At 41.9% G+C, this 19,587-nt stretch overlaps 2 protein-coding genes across 2 annotated transcripts in view; one reads left to right on the top strand and one right to left on the bottom strand.

Moving 5' to 3' along the window:
* The window catches only part of SMYD4 (SET and MYND domain containing 4), a 34,351-nt gene extending 24,421 nt beyond the window's left edge, over positions 1 to 9,930 (bottom strand). Inside the window, exons 1-4 of the mRNA XM_024564893.3 lie at positions 9,567 to 9,930; positions 8,524 to 8,669; positions 5,444 to 5,588; positions 158 to 247 (exon numbers count right to left, since the gene is read on the bottom strand). Coding sequence (XP_024420661.2) covers positions 158 to 247; positions 5,444 to 5,588; positions 8,524 to 8,657 — 369 coding nt within the window. The 5' untranslated portion in view covers positions 8,658 to 8,669; positions 9,567 to 9,930. The remainder of the gene's footprint in view (positions 1 to 157; positions 248 to 5,443; positions 5,589 to 8,523; positions 8,670 to 9,566) is intronic.
* Positions 9,931 to 10,018: 88 nt separating this feature from the next.
* The window catches only part of RPA1 (replication protein A1), a 42,948-nt gene continuing 33,379 nt past the window's right edge, over positions 10,019 to 19,587 (top strand). The window contains exons 1-4 of the mRNA XM_024564831.4: positions 10,019 to 10,131; positions 17,335 to 17,385; positions 18,345 to 18,423; positions 19,085 to 19,193. Coding sequence (XP_024420599.2) covers positions 10,099 to 10,131; positions 17,335 to 17,385; positions 18,345 to 18,423; positions 19,085 to 19,193 — 272 coding nt within the window. The 5' untranslated portion in view covers positions 10,019 to 10,098. The remainder of the gene's footprint in view (positions 10,132 to 17,334; positions 17,386 to 18,344; positions 18,424 to 19,084; positions 19,194 to 19,587) is intronic.

Below are 19,587 nucleotides of genomic sequence, written 5' to 3'. Positions count from 1 at the left end.
GAAGGAGCAAGTTTGCGAGGGTGTCTGTTCGCTTCCAGCTCAGCCTGCAGCATGGCTCAATCCCGGCGTTCTAAGGCGGAAGCAGAGACGAAAGTCTAGTCCTCCAGCACACCTCTTCCAGGCCTTCTCCCATCACACCAGCCATCCTGATACTCACTTCGTACTGACCCAGGTGGAAGAGGGCTGCGGAGCGATTGGCATAACACAATGAAATGTCTTCAGTGTTTGGTGCTGAATGCGATACTCCCTGCAAAACAATGAACCAGTTACAGGCATAAACGGAGACTGGCATCTTTAAAGTATTTTTTCAGATAATAAGGGTTCTACTACTAAAGATTGAATAAAATTAGGAAATCTGCTGGATTTCTTTGTGCTTCACCTGCTTCAGTTTCATTGTAAACTACCTTACAGCAAAGCTGTGAAGATCAAGGGCAGTAATAAATATTCAAAGCACGTCGAAGATAACAGCATCAGACACAGCTTCGGCCACAAACAATACTAAAGGTAAATGAAAATGGAGGAGCATAATCTTGCACATAACAAAGGGTGAATGGCACAAACAGAAACTCACAAAAGAAGAAAAACTAACAATACATGGGAAACAAATGGTTAATTCAAATATAGATAGCCAAATGTGTGAAAAGGAAAGCAGAGAAGGGCTACTTTCTTCCTACACCAAGCATTAATAACAATCATGAAGGCGGCATCTCAGATCACTGGAGAAAAGGTGGGATTACTCAATGCAAGTATTGGGACAAACAGGTAGCCACTGAGGAAAAATAAAGTTGGTTTTCTATACATGATAAAACTTTCATTAACATAAATTCCAAATGAATCAAAATCTTAATGTAAAAAAATGAAAGCATAAGAGCACGAGAAGAAGTGATAGAAATAGTCTAATGTGATGTTGGAGTGGGGAATACCTTTCTAATCGCAACACAAAACCCAGAAGTCATAAAAGGTTAATAAATTTGACCACATAAAAATAACAAATTTCTCTCCAGCAAAAACCAATAAAAGCAATATCACAAGACAAACAATGAACTGGAGAAATATCTGCAACTCATATTATAAGTAAAAGGCTCATTTCTTTACTTTATGAACAATTCTTACAGATCAATACGATGACAACCAATAATTCAATTGAAAAATACACAAATGATGAACAGTTCCAATGGGAAATATAAATGACTCTTAAACATATGAAAAAATGCTCAACCTCATTCACAATCAGCAAAATACAAACTAAATTACTATAAAACATTTTATTGAGATTCATTTTTTACCTATCAGTTTGGCAAAAAAATAAAAATAAAATTGATAGCACACTGAGGTGGCAAAGGAGTGGGATAACGGCTACTGTTATATGCTGGGGGGGGGTGGTAAACTGGTCTCATAACAATGGAGAGCAATTTAGCAATATATATATCTCCACTGACGCAGCAATTTCTCTGCTAGGAATTTATCCTACAGATACAATCATTTATCCTATAGATATGTGCAAAATAACATACATGCAAAGTTCCTCCTCACAGAATTGTTTGAAATAGCAAAAGATAGTAAACAACAAATATTCATCTATAGGACACTAATTAAATGTAAAAATGATCTTAAGATATTAAGGGGAAAAAAGTGCAGTGCTAAAGAGTGTATATGGAATGTTATTTATATAAAGAGTGTGTGAGGGAGTGGGAGAGTATTGGTATTTATCTATAGATGCCAAAGGATCTCTAGAAAGGCTATTTAACAGTGTGTCTCCTGGGCAGGGGAAAGGAGGCGGCCAGGGAACAGAGGAAGCAGACTGTGCTGTGTAAACTTGTAGTTTTTGAATTCTAACTATATAAACACATTTCTTATTCAAAATAAATAAATAAGATAATAATTACAGTACCATAATAACCAGTATTGCTTAGGAGATAGGGATGTGAACATTCCCTTACTCTGCTAAAAGGGAGGTTAACCGGTTCTTTCCTAATAAACAATTCAGCATCAAGTACCAAAGGCCTTAAAAACATACTCAATAGACCCAGCAATTGCACTTCTAGGAATTTAATCCTAAGGAAATAAGCAGACGTGTACAAATATTTGCATAGAAAGATGCTCCTTGCAGCTTTACGATACCAAAAACTTCTGCCAATATTAGATGTTAAATCAAGTATAGTTCTCTGTAACGCAACACTAAGCCAGCCGTAAAAAATCATGTTCTAGTGGAAAATTTAATAACATGAGAAAAGGGTCACAATAAATTGCTGAGGCAAAAAAGCAGGTTACAAAACAGTAAGTACAGCATTATCTCAATTTTGTAAAAGAAGAACATAGTGTCCGAGGAAAAAGTGGCTGAATGGATATAAGTAAAAATGTTAACGGTGCCTGTCATTGGCTATGGAACTTTTTTTATTCCTTATGCTTCTCTATCTTTTCCAAGTAAACATATATTACATTTTCAATCAGACAAAACCAAATATTATTATAAAAAAGAAAGAAAACTGCTTTATAAAATTTGCAAAGTACCACAATCATCAAAATACTAGCTTCATGAAACAGTATTACTGGACCAGGGGTGTCCAAGGTAGCCCAGGATGGCTATGAATGCAGACCAACACAAAATCATAAATTTACTTAAAACCTTTTTTGCTCATTAGTTTTCCTTAGTGTTTGTGTATTTAAAGTGTGGCCTGAGGCAACTCTTCTTCTTCCAGTGTGGCCCAAAGACGCCAAAAGGTTGGACACCCCTGCTAGACAGTCACTTGGTACACCAGGGAGCTTCCCCCATTGGCCAAGATGGCAGCAGGGGGAGGTTCTTACACTGAGCACGCCAAAGCTAGAAAGAGGAATGGACAGGGCTCCGAAGTGCACCCGAAGCTAGCAAGATAATTGGATAGAAAAGGAAGCCCTCCCCTCCCTATCCCTTTAAGAACTGTGGGCTTGAGCAGGAAGGGGAGGTGGTCTTTGGGACAGGAGTCCACCATTCTCCCAGGTTGTGTGGCACCTGTTTAAAACCTCTTTCCTTTTGCACCAGCACGAGGACTCACGAGGCTTTCTTTCGTTGTGGCAGGCAGCTAAACCTCCATTCTTAAAGTTAGTTTTTGGTGACTCTAGTGGGAGAGTATGGACCTTGGTAAGTCCAGCAGGGCCCAGGCTGGCCAACCCTGGGAAGGCAGACCTGGGGAATTTCCCCGAAGTTGCCAAGAGCTTTCCTCAGAGAATTTCCCTGCACACCTTCTCAAGGCATCAGCCACCTGAAACACTTCTCTGGTGAAAGGAAATGGGTTTGGGGGGAGCAGATGGGCTCCAAAACTACGTAAGTTGAACTGGCATGCCCACCAGGGGTCCTCTACCCTGCCACTTGGGCTTTGGACCACTTGAGCTTGGTATCACTTGGACTATGTGCCGCTCTGGCTTTTTGTCACTTGGGCTTTGTGTCACTGGGGTCTGGTTAGGACCTCTTGTGGATGGCAGGAGATAAGATGCTAAGACTTGCTGGTGAGTGCTCATTTGGAATAATGAAATTATGGATCCGAGTTTTGTTTTTACGTTCCCACTTTGTCTGGGGTCTTGTTATGGTTGTGGTTTTAGGTTTGTACTTTTGCGCCATCGGGGGTTGCTCTGTTTCGACTCCTACAGGAAGCCCATTGGACACTCATGAAATGGCTAGAAATATGAATGGATAGGGCCTGAGCACTGCAAAGGCTACAAAAATGAATGGATAGGGCCCTGAGCGCACCAAAAGATAGCAAGATAATTGAATAGAAAAAGAAGCCCTCCCCTCCCTATCCCTAGAAGAACTATGGGGCCTGGCTGGTGTGGTTCAGTGGATTGAGTTCGGGCTTGTGAAGCAAAGGGTCACCGGTTCGATTCCTAGTTGGGGCACATGCCTGGGTTGTGGGCTAGGTCCCCAGTAGGGGGTGCATGAGAGGCAACCACACACTGATGTTTCTCTCCCTCTCTTTCTCCTTCCCTTCCCCTCTCTCTAAAAATAAATAAATAAAATCTTAAAAAAAGAAAAGGAAAGAACTGTGGGCTTGAGCAGGAAGGGGAGGCGGTCTTTGAGACAGGAGTCTACTGTTCTCCCAGGTTGTGTGGCACCTGAATAAAACCTCTTTCCTTTTGCCCCAGCATCTGACTCACGAGTCTGGCTTTTGTTGTGGCAGGCAACCAAACCTAAGTTTGTTTGGTTACAATAGGAAGGCTCATCTCCCTCCACGTGCAGAGCAAACCTTAATTTTTTTGTCTGATTTTACTTGTTTTTCTCGAGCAACTTCCCATGTGATCACATTTATGATACACACTCATAAAGTGGAAGAGATTAGCTCCGGAGAAGAGCTAAGCCATTTATCAGTGGGTCATTACATCTAACGGATTTTAATTCTTCAGCAATAACCAGTACATTATTCAGCTAAATACAAGCAGGGCTTTTTATCTTTTATAGAAGCTGCTGTTGTAGATCTGATAGTTTTTGGAAAAATAATTCCAAACTTTATCATAAGCCTGTTAAAGAGTCACAGTATGGGTGTACTTTCAAATGTACACTCATTCTTCTTTTTCTTTTAAAGAGAGTAGAAGTGAGGGAGAAGGGAGGGAAAGAAACATCGACGTGAGAAACATTGATTGGTTGCCTCTCATGTGCCCCCTACTGGGAACCTGGCCCACAACCCAGGCTTGTGCTCTGACTGGGAATCCAACTAGCAACCTTTCGGTTCGCACACCAGTGGTCAACCCACTGAGCCACACCAGCCAGGGTACATTATCCTTTTAATATACAAGGTCATAGACCTGGTATAAGGGAGTGAGACATCTTGCTTTAAATCTATATATTTCAAAAGTTATAGAAGGAAGAGTCTCAGGGATGTTCCAGTTCCTACTATGGAAGCAGGACAAGAGTAATAGGTTGATAAAAGCCAGTATTCCCCCTCAAAATCTAGGTCATTGATGGCTAAGTAATTTTAGATATTTATTGACAACCTTCAAAGCAGAGTTCAAGTGGGCTGTGGCAGGTGAGCTTATTTTCCTTTCTAACTTCATCTAAGTCATGCTGACTGTAGCTAATACAGTGACTAACCAAAAATCTTGCTCTCTCTAAGCTGGGACTATCAAACAAATACCTCGTCAGTCATTTATATAAAAATGGCACACGATTCAATGAAAACTGACAGACACGGACAACGTAGGGTAAGGGATCCAATACTATTGCTACAAGGTATCTGAAAGAATACGGGAATAGAAGTTTCTTGATGGAATTCCGGACATATAATACAAACTACCCTTTGTTGCAGAATATAACCTATAGCAGAATTCTGTCAGTGTTCTTTTTCAAATCCAACCCACAAATTATAGACAAAGCTACCACTGCCTACACAATTCAGCATTAAGGCTCTATCTTTTGAAGAAATACACTTTGTTAAATTGTTACAAGAGCCCCTCCAACGGAGCTGGGATGTCTTACCTTAGAGTATAGCACTGTGGCTCCCATATAATCCTTCTCCTGGAATTTTTTGTTTCCTTCTTCTTTGTAAAAAAGGGGAGCATCGGGGTCCTTTTCTACAAGGTAACCTCTAGAAAGCTTTTTTAAAAACATCTCATCTTCAGGTCTTTAGGGAGAAAGAAACAAAAAAAGCATAAATGTCATTTCGAGGAGAGCTCTTAACCATTGCACTTGAAACTAAGGGTCTGCACAACATTGGGACACATGAGGTTCTACTACGTAATATGATGGGAGTGGCGGGGAGGGATCTTGTCTCAGAGACATAGGCACTGGAATTTCTATTTAGAGGATGGAGTGCTAATTTTTTATTCTTTTTTAATATATAATTTTTAAAAAAGATTTTATGTATTTTTTTTTAGAGAGGGGAAGGGAGGGAGAAAGAGGGAGAGAAACATCCATGTGTGGTTGCCTCTCACACACCCTCTACTGGGGACCTGGCCTGCAACCCAAGCATGTGCCCTGACTGGGAATCGAACTGGCAACAACACTGACAAGGTCCTTGCCTTTAGGAGTTTATAGACTAGTAGTGAATACAAACATTAATCAAATGATTACACAACTATAAAAGGAAAGTTATGTAGTGTTGTAAATGTATAAAAAATGAAGATGACCTGGCTGGGGTTCTTGAGGAAAGATCTGGCTGATTCTGAAAGATGAGCAGAAATTAATTCATCCTTAGGGCATGATAGAGTAGCGAGGAGATAGGAAAAGCATTTCAGTCAGAAGAAGTAAGTGAAGGGCACGTGGCATGAAGAAACATAATGCGTATCAAGAATTGAAAGAAGGCCACCCTGACTGGTGTGGTTCAGTGGACTGAGTGCCAGCCTTGGAACCAAAAGGTCGCTTGTTTGATTCCCATTCAGGACACATGCTTGGACTGCTGGCAGGGTCCCCAGTTGGGGGCGTGCGAGAGGAAATTGATTGCTGTATATCTCACACATGGATGTTTCTTTCCCTCTCTCTAAAAATAAATAAATCTTAAAAAAAAAAAAAAAAGAAGAAGAACTGAAAGAAGGTCAGTATGTCTGAAAGGGGGGTGTGGGGAAAGAGCAGGTCGGACTGCCGTGTCTGACTGGCTATCTATGTGGAGAATTTCAGCCTTTATTATGAGGGCAAAAGAAAAACTCCTGGAAGGTTTTGAGTAAGATCAATAAAATTGATTTGTTTTGATAATTCCTGTTGTGGTGTAGAAAATAGTTTGGAGTGAGGCAAGGATGGATATGGGAAACCAGTTAGGAAGCTACTGCAACGGTGTGGCTACTAATAGTAATTTGGATTAGGGAAGTAAAGGGAGTGTATTAGTATTTTTGTCGCCGCTGTAACAAATTACCACAAAATTAGTGGCTTAAAATAAACAAAAATTTATCTTACAGTTTGAAGGGCAGAAGTCTAACATGGGTCTCAATGAGCTAACAATCCAGGTGTTGGTAGGAATGCATTGTTTTCTGGAGGTTCTGAGGGGCAGCTGTTTCCTTGCATTTTCCAGTTTCCAGAGGCTGCCCACATTCTTTGGCCGTGACTTCCTTTCTCTGTCTTCAAAGCCAGCAATGTTGCCTCTCTCTGACTGTTCTTCCGTAGTCAGGTCTTCCTTTGACTCTTCTCTTCCTTCTCCTTTTTCCACCTTTAAGGACTCTCGTGATTACACTGGGCTTACCTGGATAATCCAGGCTACTCTATCTTAAAACTGGCAAATCTGCAAACTTAATTCCCCTTTACTATGTAACATAGTCACAAATTCCTAAAATGAGGACATAGACATCTTGGGATGTATTATTCTATTTAACATATGGGGAAAGGGGGAGGATTGACTTGATTATAAATTTTTATATATTTTTTTGTGATTACCCTAGAGGTTACAAAGTGAATCCCTGATTTCTCACTATCTTCAGTTACTTCTTTTACCATTTCCTAAACAATATAAGAATCTTACAAATATTTAACTCCATTTACCCATCTTCCCCTTATTGTTGTCACGTCTTACTTCTAAGTGTTTTAGTTTGCATTCAGTTTTGAAAGGTATTTTCATTAGGTATAGAGTTCTAGATGGGCAAGTTTGTTTTGCTTTGTTTTCCTTTCAGTACTTTAATAAGTGCCATCCAATTGTCTTCTGGCTTCCATAGGTTCATTGAAAACAGTTGGCCATTGTCTTATTTTTAGTCTAGTAAGAGTAACATCTTTTACTTTTGGGTGTTTTTAAGATTTCCTCTTTTTTTCTTTAATTTTTGGCCGTTTGAGTCTGCTGTCCCTAGGTGTGATTTTATTTATGTTTACATTGTTTGGGATTTGCTAAGCTTCTGGAATCTGTAGGTGGACGTTTCTATGGCTCAAAACAGGTGATCAATAAAAATTCACTGAATGGTCCTGGCTGGTGTGGCTCAGTGGATTGAGTGCTGCTGGCCTGTGAACCAAAGGTCACCAGTTCAATTCCCAGTCAGGGCACATGCCTGGGTGGTAGGCCAGGTACCCAGTAGGGGGCGCGTGAGAGGCAACCACACATTGATGTTTCTCTCCCTCCCTCCCTTCCCCTCTCTCTAAATATAAATAAATAAAATCTTTTCAAAAATTCACTGAATAAAGTTGTAGGAAACTGTTGTTTCAGTTTTTTATATATGTGTATGTATACTATGTTGTGATGTAAAATATTTCTTAGAGGAGAGTGTAGTCACGAGAATTTGAAAATACTGGGTTAAACCTCTAAGGTCCTAACCAAATTTGAGCACTTATGAACTTCCATGTGCAGCTAGTAAATCTGCACTACAATCTTTGGGAGATGGCAAAATTTACAGTCTAGTAATTATAGCAAGGCACCGATTACTGAACCATAATATTTACACTGAAAAAGCTAAATAGCGTCCTTACCTCTTCTATAATAGTAGCTTAGGAGATACTGAAGATAGCAAGAACTGCTGAATGACCCAAAATACAATATAAAAATCTAAGTTTAATCCTTCTATCAAAAAGAGATGTAACTTAAGAGCAAATGACAAGTGGTAACATTTCCCAGATTAAAGTATCCCTGGTTAAAGCTTCCATTCACTTACTGAAGAAGCGAAGAGGAGAGAAGAAAGATATCACTCAAAGTCTCTGCTGTACAAATTGTGGCCTGAACGGACTTTGGGAGCAAAGACCACTTCTGAAGTATGTATGATTTCCACTCATCCACAGGCAGGTCCATGCTACTTTATACCTATAAAATGAATAAGAATATAAAGAGTTCAGATTTCTACAGATGTATAATTCTAGAAAATCAAGATTTCATTCCAGCAAGCCTGAAGAAGCAAAATCAATTCTTGTGGTCTTTTGCAACAGTTGTTTATATGCTGAAGAAGGCCCTGTATTCTCATACCAATTCACTCAACTGTCTTTTTATTCAGAAATATTTACTGAAAGCTGACCCTGTTCCAGCAACCACAGCAAGTAACTAGACAGCCACCATCGCTGTTGTCTTATACCTCCATCTATCCCAGTTGCTCAAGTCAGAAACCTGTCGGACATCCCAGATTTTTCTCACTCACCCCAGCAACTAGTAAGTTAACAAATGTCTATCTCTTACATGGTTGTTTTTTTTCTTTCAGTACCTTTAGTTCAAGACCCCATCATCTCTTGTCTGGCATTGTTTCCAGAGTGCCATAACTAGACTTCATGCCCTCAGTCCTTCACCCCAGCCCCCAATTCAATCCATCCTCCACATCGAGAGAGATGTCAGTCTTCTGCCTTAAATGCATCAACACTCCACCTGGCATTTAGGAAAGCCTAGTGCAAGCCCTTTATTATTTGACCTTTGGCTTACTTTCTAATAATCAAATATCACTTTTGCTCCCTAACCTACTATCCTGAGCTACTCAAAACCCAGCTTCCCAGGTTATTCATCTCTTTAGTTTTTGCATAGGCTACTCATTCTTCTGGGGGCATCTCCACCCTCACTTGGAGTCCACAGGGCAAATTTCCACACATCCTTCAAGACCCAATTCAAATGGCACCTCCTCCGGGAAGCCTTCCCTGATTTCTCATCTGTGTGATTCCAGCACACTCGTCCCTTTTCTGGGGTTTATACCATTATCTACCTTTAGATAGGACTACTTACAGTGGAAACTCCCTCGACAGACCGGGCTTTCTTCTGAGGTCAGGTACCGGGTTTTATTTATATTCAGAAACAGTGTGATACGCTCAGGATGGAGTCACTGCTTTTCATTACATTTGGCAGCAGGGTTATTAGCTGTAACTCTGGGTTACCACGCTGTTTGCCCGCGAAAGGCCGAGCCTGGCATGTTTCCGACAGCCCGCTAGCAAAGCTCCCGGAACTAATTCTGCAGTGCCCGTAACTGCGTTCGCGTCACCCTCGACGGGCACCACAGCTTAGTTACCCGCGTTCCGGCTGACCCGTCCCGCGACTCTGCTGTGAACCTGGCTTCGGGAGGGACCCGCAGACCACCCGCGCTGCATCAGCCAATGCGGTGGCTGCTCAGCCCCTAGGCCCGCCTCTGCGCCGTGCTCACGTCGAAAGGCGGAAATGGCGTACGCGGCTCCTCCGGCCAATTGCTTTAGAGCGCGCCGGACCTCGGCAGAGAAGCGCGTGCCTCCGGGATCGGAAACGCGGGAGTTGGCGCGGAGGAACCATGGTGGGCCACCTGAGCGAGGGGGCCATTGCGGTGAGGAGGCGTCTGCAAGCCGAGCCGGGCGCCCGGGGGGGCTGTGGACCTTGGGGCTGTGAGCAGTGGAGAAGGGGGAGAGGGGCTGGGAGCGTTGGGGAGAGGACGCGGTAGTAGGAGATAGCGGGGACTGGGGGAACGGCCGGCTCATTTCCCAGAACCATCACCCCTTTCTTGCAAGAAATTTTCCATTGTCTTTTAAACATGCTTATGACTTCCTGGTTAAGAATACGAAGCAAAATGAACTGTTGGTTTTTTTCCCTTCATCTCCCATCCACGGCCACGGTGTCTCCCCTCCCCTTCTTCCATCCACAGCCAAACTTCTCCAGAGTTGTTTTCAGCTATTTCATTTTCTTACCCCCTATCAACCCTTGAACCCACTCCAGTCATTCACCCCCCCCCCCCCGATCACTGTAGAAATAACTGTGGCTGAAATTAGCAGTGTTTCCTAGTCGCTAAATCCAACAGACACTTTGTAGTTTTCAGTTTACCAGAGTTCTCCTTAGCGTTTGAGTTCTTTGAGCATTGCTTCCTTCTGGTGACACTCTTTTGGCTCCTGTGGCTCAGCTTCGTTGGTCTTTCCCCATCTTATTTGCAGGTCCCTCTTTGTAAATTTTTCTTGACTCAAGGCTCAACTCCAGGCCCTTTTCGTACAAGAGAGTCTCATGTTAATTGCTTACAGATTTCTTTGTCCGGGGGCCTTAACTGTGAAAAGACAAACCTGTATAATCCACCTGTCTACTTGGTATCTCAAAGGCATTTTATTTTATTTTTAAAAAGATTTTATTTACTTTTTAGAGAGAGGCAAAGGGAGGGAGAGAAACCTCAATATGCCAGAGAAACATGAATCGGTTGCCTTTCTCCCCCCCCCCCCCCCCACTGGAGACCTGCCCTGCAACCCAGGCGTGTGCTCTGAAGGAGAATTGAACCCGTGATCTTTGGGTTTGCAGGCTGGTGCTCAATCCACTGAGCCACACCAGCCAGGGTGCAAAGGCATTTTAATTTCAACATGTCCCAAAGCAAATCCTTTATCTTCCTAAATCAGGGTTTCTTGGTGTTCTCTATCTGGATGAATTGCACCATTATCCATTAAGAAGTTATGCAAGACAGTAACTGAGGGATCATTCTTCCGACATCATCCTGAATATCCGGTCTGTCACCAAGTCAGATGTATTTTACTTTATATATATCACTTAACTCCATCTACTCTCCATCCACATTGGCACCATCATTTTTTGCCTGGGTCACTCACTTCCATTCAGCATACCCCCTTCCTGCCATTTCCATCATAACATTCCTAGCTTGTTTCCTCCTTTCCAGCCATTTCCTAAAATATTTTAATTCCTGGTATATTCCATACTCTTGCCTTCCACCGGGTCTTCGATCATTCTTTCCCCTCCGCCTACTGCCTAGGTGGTTTTTCTCATGGGCTAACATAATCTTCAAACCTCAACTCAGTTGTTACTTCCTCAGAGAAGCCTTGTCTTCCCTTATTAACCTACATCTCTTTACTCTGAGACCCTAATTTCTGTTTCCTCACTTATTAGCTATGTGACTTTGGGCGAGACACTGAACTCTGCTTTTCCTCTTCTGTAAAATGAGGGTAATGATACCTACTACCTACTGCCTAAGTTTAGTGGGAGGATTAAGTGACTTATTACATTAAAGTGCTTGGCCTGTGCCTGATATATAGTAAATGCTCAACCTGTTACCTATTACTGATAATCACACATGTCATTTTTACATTTATTTCTTGATTTGATTAACATTACTTACTCTCTGTTTCCCCCACTGGATTGTACATTCTTTTATATTGGTGTTTTGTTTTGTTTTGTTTTGTTTTGTTTTTCTCAACATAGTATGTGATACCTGTATCAACACCTTTGGCAGCGGTGGCAAATTTTGGGTACCCAATAAATGTCTGCTAGTTGCATATCAGGCAGTGAAAAGAAAGAGAGCGTAGAGGAAACAGGGAGGGGAAGAACAGTTGGTGGGGTTAGGGAATATTTGAATAAAATAGAAATAAGTAGACCTGGGAAGTGATTGCAATTCTAGTCCTCATTTACTTTATAGCTGCCCCTTGCACGTTTAAAAGAAATTAGGGGGATAGAAAAAAATTAGGATTAGTTCACCTTTAAAAAAGAATGATCACGGGATTATGTAAATATAAATCATTTGATCAGTTAGTTTTTTGCGATATTCAAAATTTTAGAAACATACTTCCAGTGTAGGTAAAGTATCACTTATGTCTGTGATGACAAGGTATGGAGAGCCTTTGTCAGTTTGATTGGTAGCTAAAGCAAGTACTATCATTTTAATGTAAAAGACAGAGGCCCAAAAGGGTAAGCAACTAACCGGTAGTAGAGGCATTTTAGCCAAGAGCTAACATGAAATAAGAGATAATGCATGGAACCATTGTGGTAAATAGAATAAATAGGACTTGTAGCTTAAGTAATTGAGTCATATAAAGAAAGATGAAGGGATCTGATATTTTTGACCATTTCCAATGCACCACATACTTTATATTAGTCATTACAGTAATCCTGTAAAGTAGGTTTTATCATTACCCCCATTTTACAGATAAAGGAATTAAAAGATACAAAGGAGTTACATTGTTCATGGAGTGAGGTTTCAAACACATGTACCCTTGACTATTACATTCTCCTGCCGTATTTTTATTAGCAATGTTAATTTGGAAAATTTATAGCAATTTTACCTTAAGTATATTTATCATGCTGTATGTCCTAGAAGAATAAAATATTATATTCCGTATTTATTTATTTTTAAGATGTTACATATTTATATTTAGAGGGAGGGAGAGAAACATCAATGTGTGAAAGAAACATGGACTGGTTGCCTCTTGCACGCCCACAGCTGGGGACCTGGCTGGCAACCCAGGCCTGTGCCCTGACCGGGAATTGAACCAGATGCCTTTTGGTTCATAGGCTGACACTCAATACACTGATCCACACCAGCGATGACTATATTCAGTATTTATGCTGACACGTTTTGTTTGTTTATTTATTTACAGGTTCTATTTATTTATTTTTAGAGAAAGAGAAGGAGAGAAATATCTACGTGTGAGAGAAAGGTTGCTTCTTGTACACCCCCTACTGGGGACCTGGCCTGCAACCTAGGCATGTGCCCTGACTGGGAACCGAACCCATGACCTTTTGGTTCATAGGCTAGCACTCAATCCACTGAGTCACACTATAGCAAGGCCCTATTTGTATTTCTTAATTCCCTCACCTCTTCACCCATTCCCCCACCCCTCTCTCCTATCTGGCAACCTTTTTCTTAAATAAGTCCCTTTAACATTTCATATAATACTGGTTTAGTGATAAAGACCTCCTTTAGTTTTTTCTTGTCTGGGAAGCTCTTTATCTGCCCTTCGATTCTAAATGGTAGCTTTGTTGAGTAGAGTAGTCTTGGATGTAGGTCCTTGCTTTTCGTGACTTTGAGTATTTCTTGCCAGTCCCTTCTGGCCTGCATAGTTTCTTTTGAGAAATCAGCTGACAGTCTTAATGGGCACTCCTTTGTAGATAACTAAGTTCTTTTCTCTTGCTGCTTTTAAGATTCTCTCTTTATCTTTAACCTTTGGCATTTTAATTATGATGTGCCTTGGAATGGGCCTCTTTGCATCCATCTTGTTTGGGACTCTGTGTGCTTCCTGGACTTGCATGTCTGTTTCCTTCACCAAATTAGGGACGTTTTCGTTCATTATTTTTTCAAATAGATTTCCAATTTCTTGCTGTTGCTCTTTTCCTTCTGGTACCCCTATGATGCAAATATACCTCCTGAAGTTGTCGCAGAGGCTACTTATACTGTCCTCATTTTGGGGGGTTCTTTCTTCTAGTTCTAATGTGTTTTTTCTTCCTTATGTTTCATATCATTGATTTGATTCTCGGCTTCATCCACACTGTTTCCCTGTAAATTGTTCATTATTTCAATTAGTGTATCCTTCATTTCTGACTGGATCTTTTTTATGCTGTTGAGGTCCTAACTAAGTTCCTGAGCATCCTTATAACCAGTGTTTTGAACTCAGAATCTGATAGATTGCTTATCTCTGTTTTGTTCTGTTCTTTTTCTGGAGTTTTAATCTGTTCTTTCATTTGGGCCATGTTTCTTTGTCTCCTCATCTTGGCAGCCTCCCTGTGTTTGTTTCTATGTATTAGGTGGAGCTGCCTTGACTATGTGTCTTGGTAGAGTGGCCTAATGTAGTAGGTGTCCTGTAGGGTCCAGTGGCACAGCCTCCCCTATCATCCAAGCTGAGTACTTGAGGTGTGTGCCCTTTGTGTGGGCTGAGTACACCCTCCTCTTGTAGTTGAGCCTTTGTTGCTGTTGGCAGATCAATGGGAGGGATTTACCCAGGCCAGTCAGCTGCAAGGACTGGCTGTGACCACTGACCACCACCCTCTGCCCTCTGCGGAGGATCAGCTGTGCAGGGGCAGGATTGCGGTATTTCAGAGTGGTCCGTACCTCTCCTCTGGGTGCACTGGCCCTGGGGTTTCCTGGGTGGTGCAGGTCAAGGTCAGCCCCCACCTGTGTTTTGCCTGGGGGCACTGTGCTTGAGCTATAAAGTAATCTGAGATGGCTGCTACTTGTGCTGGGCTTGGAGATTCCCAGGTAAAGCCAAACTATGAATCTAGGCTGGCTGCTGCTAGTGGCAGGCCTGGTTCTCACTGAGGCCAGCTGTTGCTCTTTTGATAGGATTTAAGAAGTTGTTAAACAGCCCTGGGCGGCAGGTGTGGTTCGATGGATTGAATGCAGGCCTGCCAACCAGGGGATTATGGTTCGATTCCCAGTTGGAGCACATGCCTGGGTTGGAGGCCTGGCCCCCAGTAGGGGGCATGTGAGAAGCAACCCCACATTGATGTTTCTCCCTCCGTTTCTAGAAATAAGTAAATAAAATCTTAAAAAAAAAAGTTGTGAGCCAAGACCAACCATTCACATGGAAGAGCAGCTTGGGTGGGCCCATAAGTTAGGTGGGGCAGAGTCTCTGGGGGTCTCCAAAGTGGGGCAAACAGTGTTAGCCAGGTTGATGGAGTCTCAGACATGGCATCGGCTTGCCTGCTCTGTGGGGAGAGGGTTTAGAAAAGGGACAATGGCCTCTATTTGCCTTGATGCCAGACACTTCACTTTCTCCCTGTATACCTCTGGTGTTTTTCAAGCTACTATCCTGGTTCTGGAGCTTGGAGTGGGTGAGTCTGTGTAGGCGAGTCCATGTGTGGGTTCTTTAAGAGGAACTGCTTGGGGCTCTAGTGGTTTCTTGTACCAACTCAATCCCTGCTAGTTTTTACAGGCAGAAGTTGCAGGGACTTATCTTCCTGGTACTGGAACCCTGGGCTGGGGATCCTTGTTCCCGAGATATCCCTCCCAATTTTTATCCACCACATGTGGGTGAGGGACCAGCCCATTCCATGTCTGCACACCTCATGCCTGTCTGGACGGTGGTGATTTCTTGAATTCTGTAGTTGTCAGACTTCCATTCAACTTGATTTCTGATGGTTCTGAGTGATGGTGGTTGTATATTTATTTTGATATGGTTGTGCGAAGAGGAGGGCCATGTCTGCCTATGCCGCCATCTTGACCAGAAGTCCTGAATGCATCATGTTTATTGAGTTCTCTCTATTCTGGCTGGTTGGAACACAAATGTATGATAGCCTGTGTAAGCTCCAGTAATTTTTCAAGTTATATAGTTCTCTTAATACTTACTCTTTGCCTGGCCTTTTGGAGTCTCATTTTGTATATGCACAACTTGGAATTCAGCCAAAGACTCAAAGGAGTTCCTTGTTGTAGGTTATTGTAGCTTCTCTGTGTATGTCCTCCCTCCGGCGTTCCGCATCCACGAAATCCAGCTGACGCATCTTCCTGAACCCTGATCCGTACTTGGCAGGACTTCTTGGATTCCCTTCCCTGCACTGTGGTCCAGAAATGCAGAAAGCAAGCCCTAGTGATCACAGGGCTCACTTCATTTGTCTCCCTTCTTTCAGGGATCAGTTTTGCTTGACCTATTTTCAGCATTTGAAAACACTTTATATCTTTTTGTCCAGTTTTTTAGCTTATGTTTGAAGAGCTAGTCTGGTATCATTTATTTCAGCATGGGCAGAAGCCGAGGTCAGACAACCAGTTGTTAGTTTTTCTGATAGTTACCTTTGAGTGGTGGCTTTATTGTTCTACAGAGCGGGAAAGGGAGGGAGAAAGAGAGGATGAGACACACTGATGTGTAAGAGAAACGTCAGCGATTGCCCCCCACATGCTCCTAACGGGGGACCGGCCCACAACCCTGGCATGTGCGCTGACCGGAGCCGAACTGGCAGCCCATTGGTTCACAGACTGACACACTCAATTCAGTGAGCCGCACCAGCCAGGGCTGAATGGTGACTTGTTAAAAACAAGTTCAAACCTGATTGATATGGGGTGTTTTGTTTGCTTTTCTTTAGAAATTACTTTGATAATTGCTAATAGAGCCATGAGATTTGAAATTCAGAAGGTACAGAAGAGGATGTAGCACAGTCTGCCTCTCACACGTGTCTACACCACTCACCTGGTGCCCCTTACAAGAGGCCACCAGTATTATATAACATCATCTTCCCTTTAAGTCTGTATAATATTCTGTTTTAAGGATTTACCATATTTATTTAATTCCCTAATGACACTAATAAAAATTCCCTAATGTAGGGATATTAATGTGCTGTTATGCATGAGTGCATATGTGATGCCAGTATTTTATTTTACTATTTTAAAAGATTGTATTTATTTGATCTTAGAGAGAGGGGAAGGGAGGGAGAAAGAAGGGAGAAAAATATCAGTGTGAGAGAGAAACACCAGTGCGTTGCCTCCCGCACGCACCCTGACTAGGGACCAAACCTGCAACCCAGGCATGTGCCCTGACTGGGAATCAAACGGGACCATTTGTCTCACGGAATGATGCCCAGCCACCTGAGCCACGTTGCTCAGGGCACGATGCCAGCGTTTGAGATCTAGTGAGTCTATCCTTGTTGGTGAGCATGTATCTTACTATGATTTTATAATTTGTCCAGAGTGACATAACTTAAACTAGATTTTTCAAGTGATAATCTCCAAAAAGGCACTTTTAACAGTGTTATCTTTTGTTTATTCTGAATACTAAACTGTAAAAAAATGCCAAATTTTGATCATGATTTGAAGGCACATCACAGAAATCTGTTCTTACTCTTTCAGGCCATCATGCAGCAGGGCGACACATCCATAAAACCCGTCCTCCAAGTCATTGTAAGTACCTACGCGTGTTTTATGTCGAGTAGTGTTTGAACTTACATGTAATCGTAAATTACATTTAATGAAGGACATGAAGATTTGTTCACTTTAGCAAATTCTCTCCATCATCACAAAAAATAGGCCAGTTCATGTTAAAACCCTGAGAAAGGGACCGAGATTTTTTAAAAAAATGTATTAACGTTAGCCAGAGGTAGACCTTTGGAGATTCAGATCTGAGGTTTAGCCTCTCTTTTCTTTCCACAATGAATGGATGTTGTAGTGCTACACATCGTTACAGCTGCCTCCTTCTTGTCCTTCTGCCCTTAGGTGTGTCTTGCTCAAATCTGCTTTATTGCTTCGTTAACTCTGTCACTTAACAGGTTCTCAAATGTAGTGGGAATTTAAAAACACAGTAGAAGCAGAATCATGGATTCTACCTGCAGATTCTGCATCAGTGGTCCTGATGGTCTCTGTTACTCTCAAACTAGCTGCCGGTCATCTCAAGGCTTATTTCATCTTAAGGTTCTGTTTGCATATTTCAGTTCAAGCTGCCTCTGATTTCCTTCCATTTGGGATGAATGTCTCAGCTCTGCCCCATGTCATTATGTGCACACCTGTCTTATGTCTCTCTGCCTCCATGTTTCCTACACAGCACCTTGCCTGCATTAGGTACCGTGTTACATGTTTTTTTAGAATTGATTTTCAGCCAAATTCGAGTTAAGGAAGAGAGAACACAAGAGTATTGGCAACATTTTATTCTCATCTATGTTGTGTTTCATAATGTTAGCGGAGAGAGGTTGGTGGGACAAGCATCAAATCTAATTTCCTTTTACTTGCATTTAGGTGTTGAGAGAATGCGCGAACGGTTCAGTTTGTGCTGATCTAATGTCGAGCCTACTCTCCTGCCACTTAGGTTTACTTATCCCTGGGGCTGGGCAGACAGCCTGGCTAATGAATCAAGTTTTCTATTCTAGAACATCCGTCCCATCACTACAGGGAATAGTCCGCCCCGTTACCGACTGCTTATGAGTGATGGGTTGAACACTCTGTCCTGTAAGTATGCTGTGTAAGTCCAGGAATTTGTATTTAAATGACAACATACCCAGCATTTTGATTGTAATAATTTGGGGCATTCTGGAAGTCTGCATTTGCTTGGCCATGCAGTCCATTCAGGCAGAATTGCAGCTGGCAGAGAGCATTCTAACAATAGACTGGGTCTAGTGGAAAGCTGCCACTTGGCTTAATTAACTTTCCCTAACTGGTGCTGTATGTTTTCTTTGATTAATTTCCCGCAGGATGATATTGACGTTTAGTGACTGTGATGAGTTAGCTGTCTTATACTTGCCTTTATGGTGTTTAACTTCTGGGTTGGCAGCTTTACTTGGGAGGAAGGAGAAAATTTGTGTAATATCTGCTTGCTATCTCTAGTCACAATGTGAAAGACCTAGAAAAGATTTTTTTAGTCTTTGTCATGAAACCTGAATGATAGAAAAAATGGTTTGGGGCACTTTAAGAAATACAGACATTTCAGAGTAGCAGCAGATGTTTAATGCCCAGAAAATTATACTGCTTTTCACTGTGCGGAGTCTGTCTGACTTGTTTTAATTTCAGGAACGTATTTAAGGCATATTTTCCTTTGCTAGGGCAGGTGTGATCAGCTTCAGATTGTCACGGCTAAAATGTTCCGGAGACTAAAGTAATCTCTGCTTTTCAGCTTTCATGTTGGCAACACAGTTGAACCCTCTTGTTGAAGACGAACAATTGTCTAGCAACTGTATTTGCCAGATTAACCGATTTATTGTTAACACGCTGAAAGATGGAAGGTATGTGGTATTTTGTTTTTCTGTTTTATTGTCTCGTAGAATGAGGGCTAATTTTTGAACAATTCATTGGATGCCAGAATTCAATTAGGAATCCAAAAGGCAGTGGTGAGCTTTCAGCTAAGAATTCACAGTATTGAATCCTCTCCTCGAGTGGAATGTGCACCAAAGGGAGAGAAATACGGAAATATTGGAGATTTCAGAACAGGGGATTAAAGCCGCAAATGCACAGCACTTCCTGTTTCTAATCTCTTCAGAAGCACTGTTTTTAGGATTCTCTCTCAAAGTATCTTAATAAAAAGGGCTCCCTTATCAGAGCAAAAAAGATACAATAAATTACGTGAAGGATCCCTTTTTTTGTGTTCTTGAGTCTTTTGTAGTATAAATACTTCACGCA

Source organism: Desmodus rotundus, chromosome 9 (assembly GCF_022682495.2).
Source record: "Desmodus rotundus isolate HL8 chromosome 9, HLdesRot8A.1, whole genome shotgun sequence".
In the NCBI taxonomy this organism is placed as follows: domain Eukaryota; kingdom Metazoa; phylum Chordata; class Mammalia; order Chiroptera; family Phyllostomidae; genus Desmodus; species Desmodus rotundus.
The sequence above is the reverse complement of the archived record's forward strand: the minus strand, read 5'-3'. Positions and strand labels throughout refer to the sequence as shown.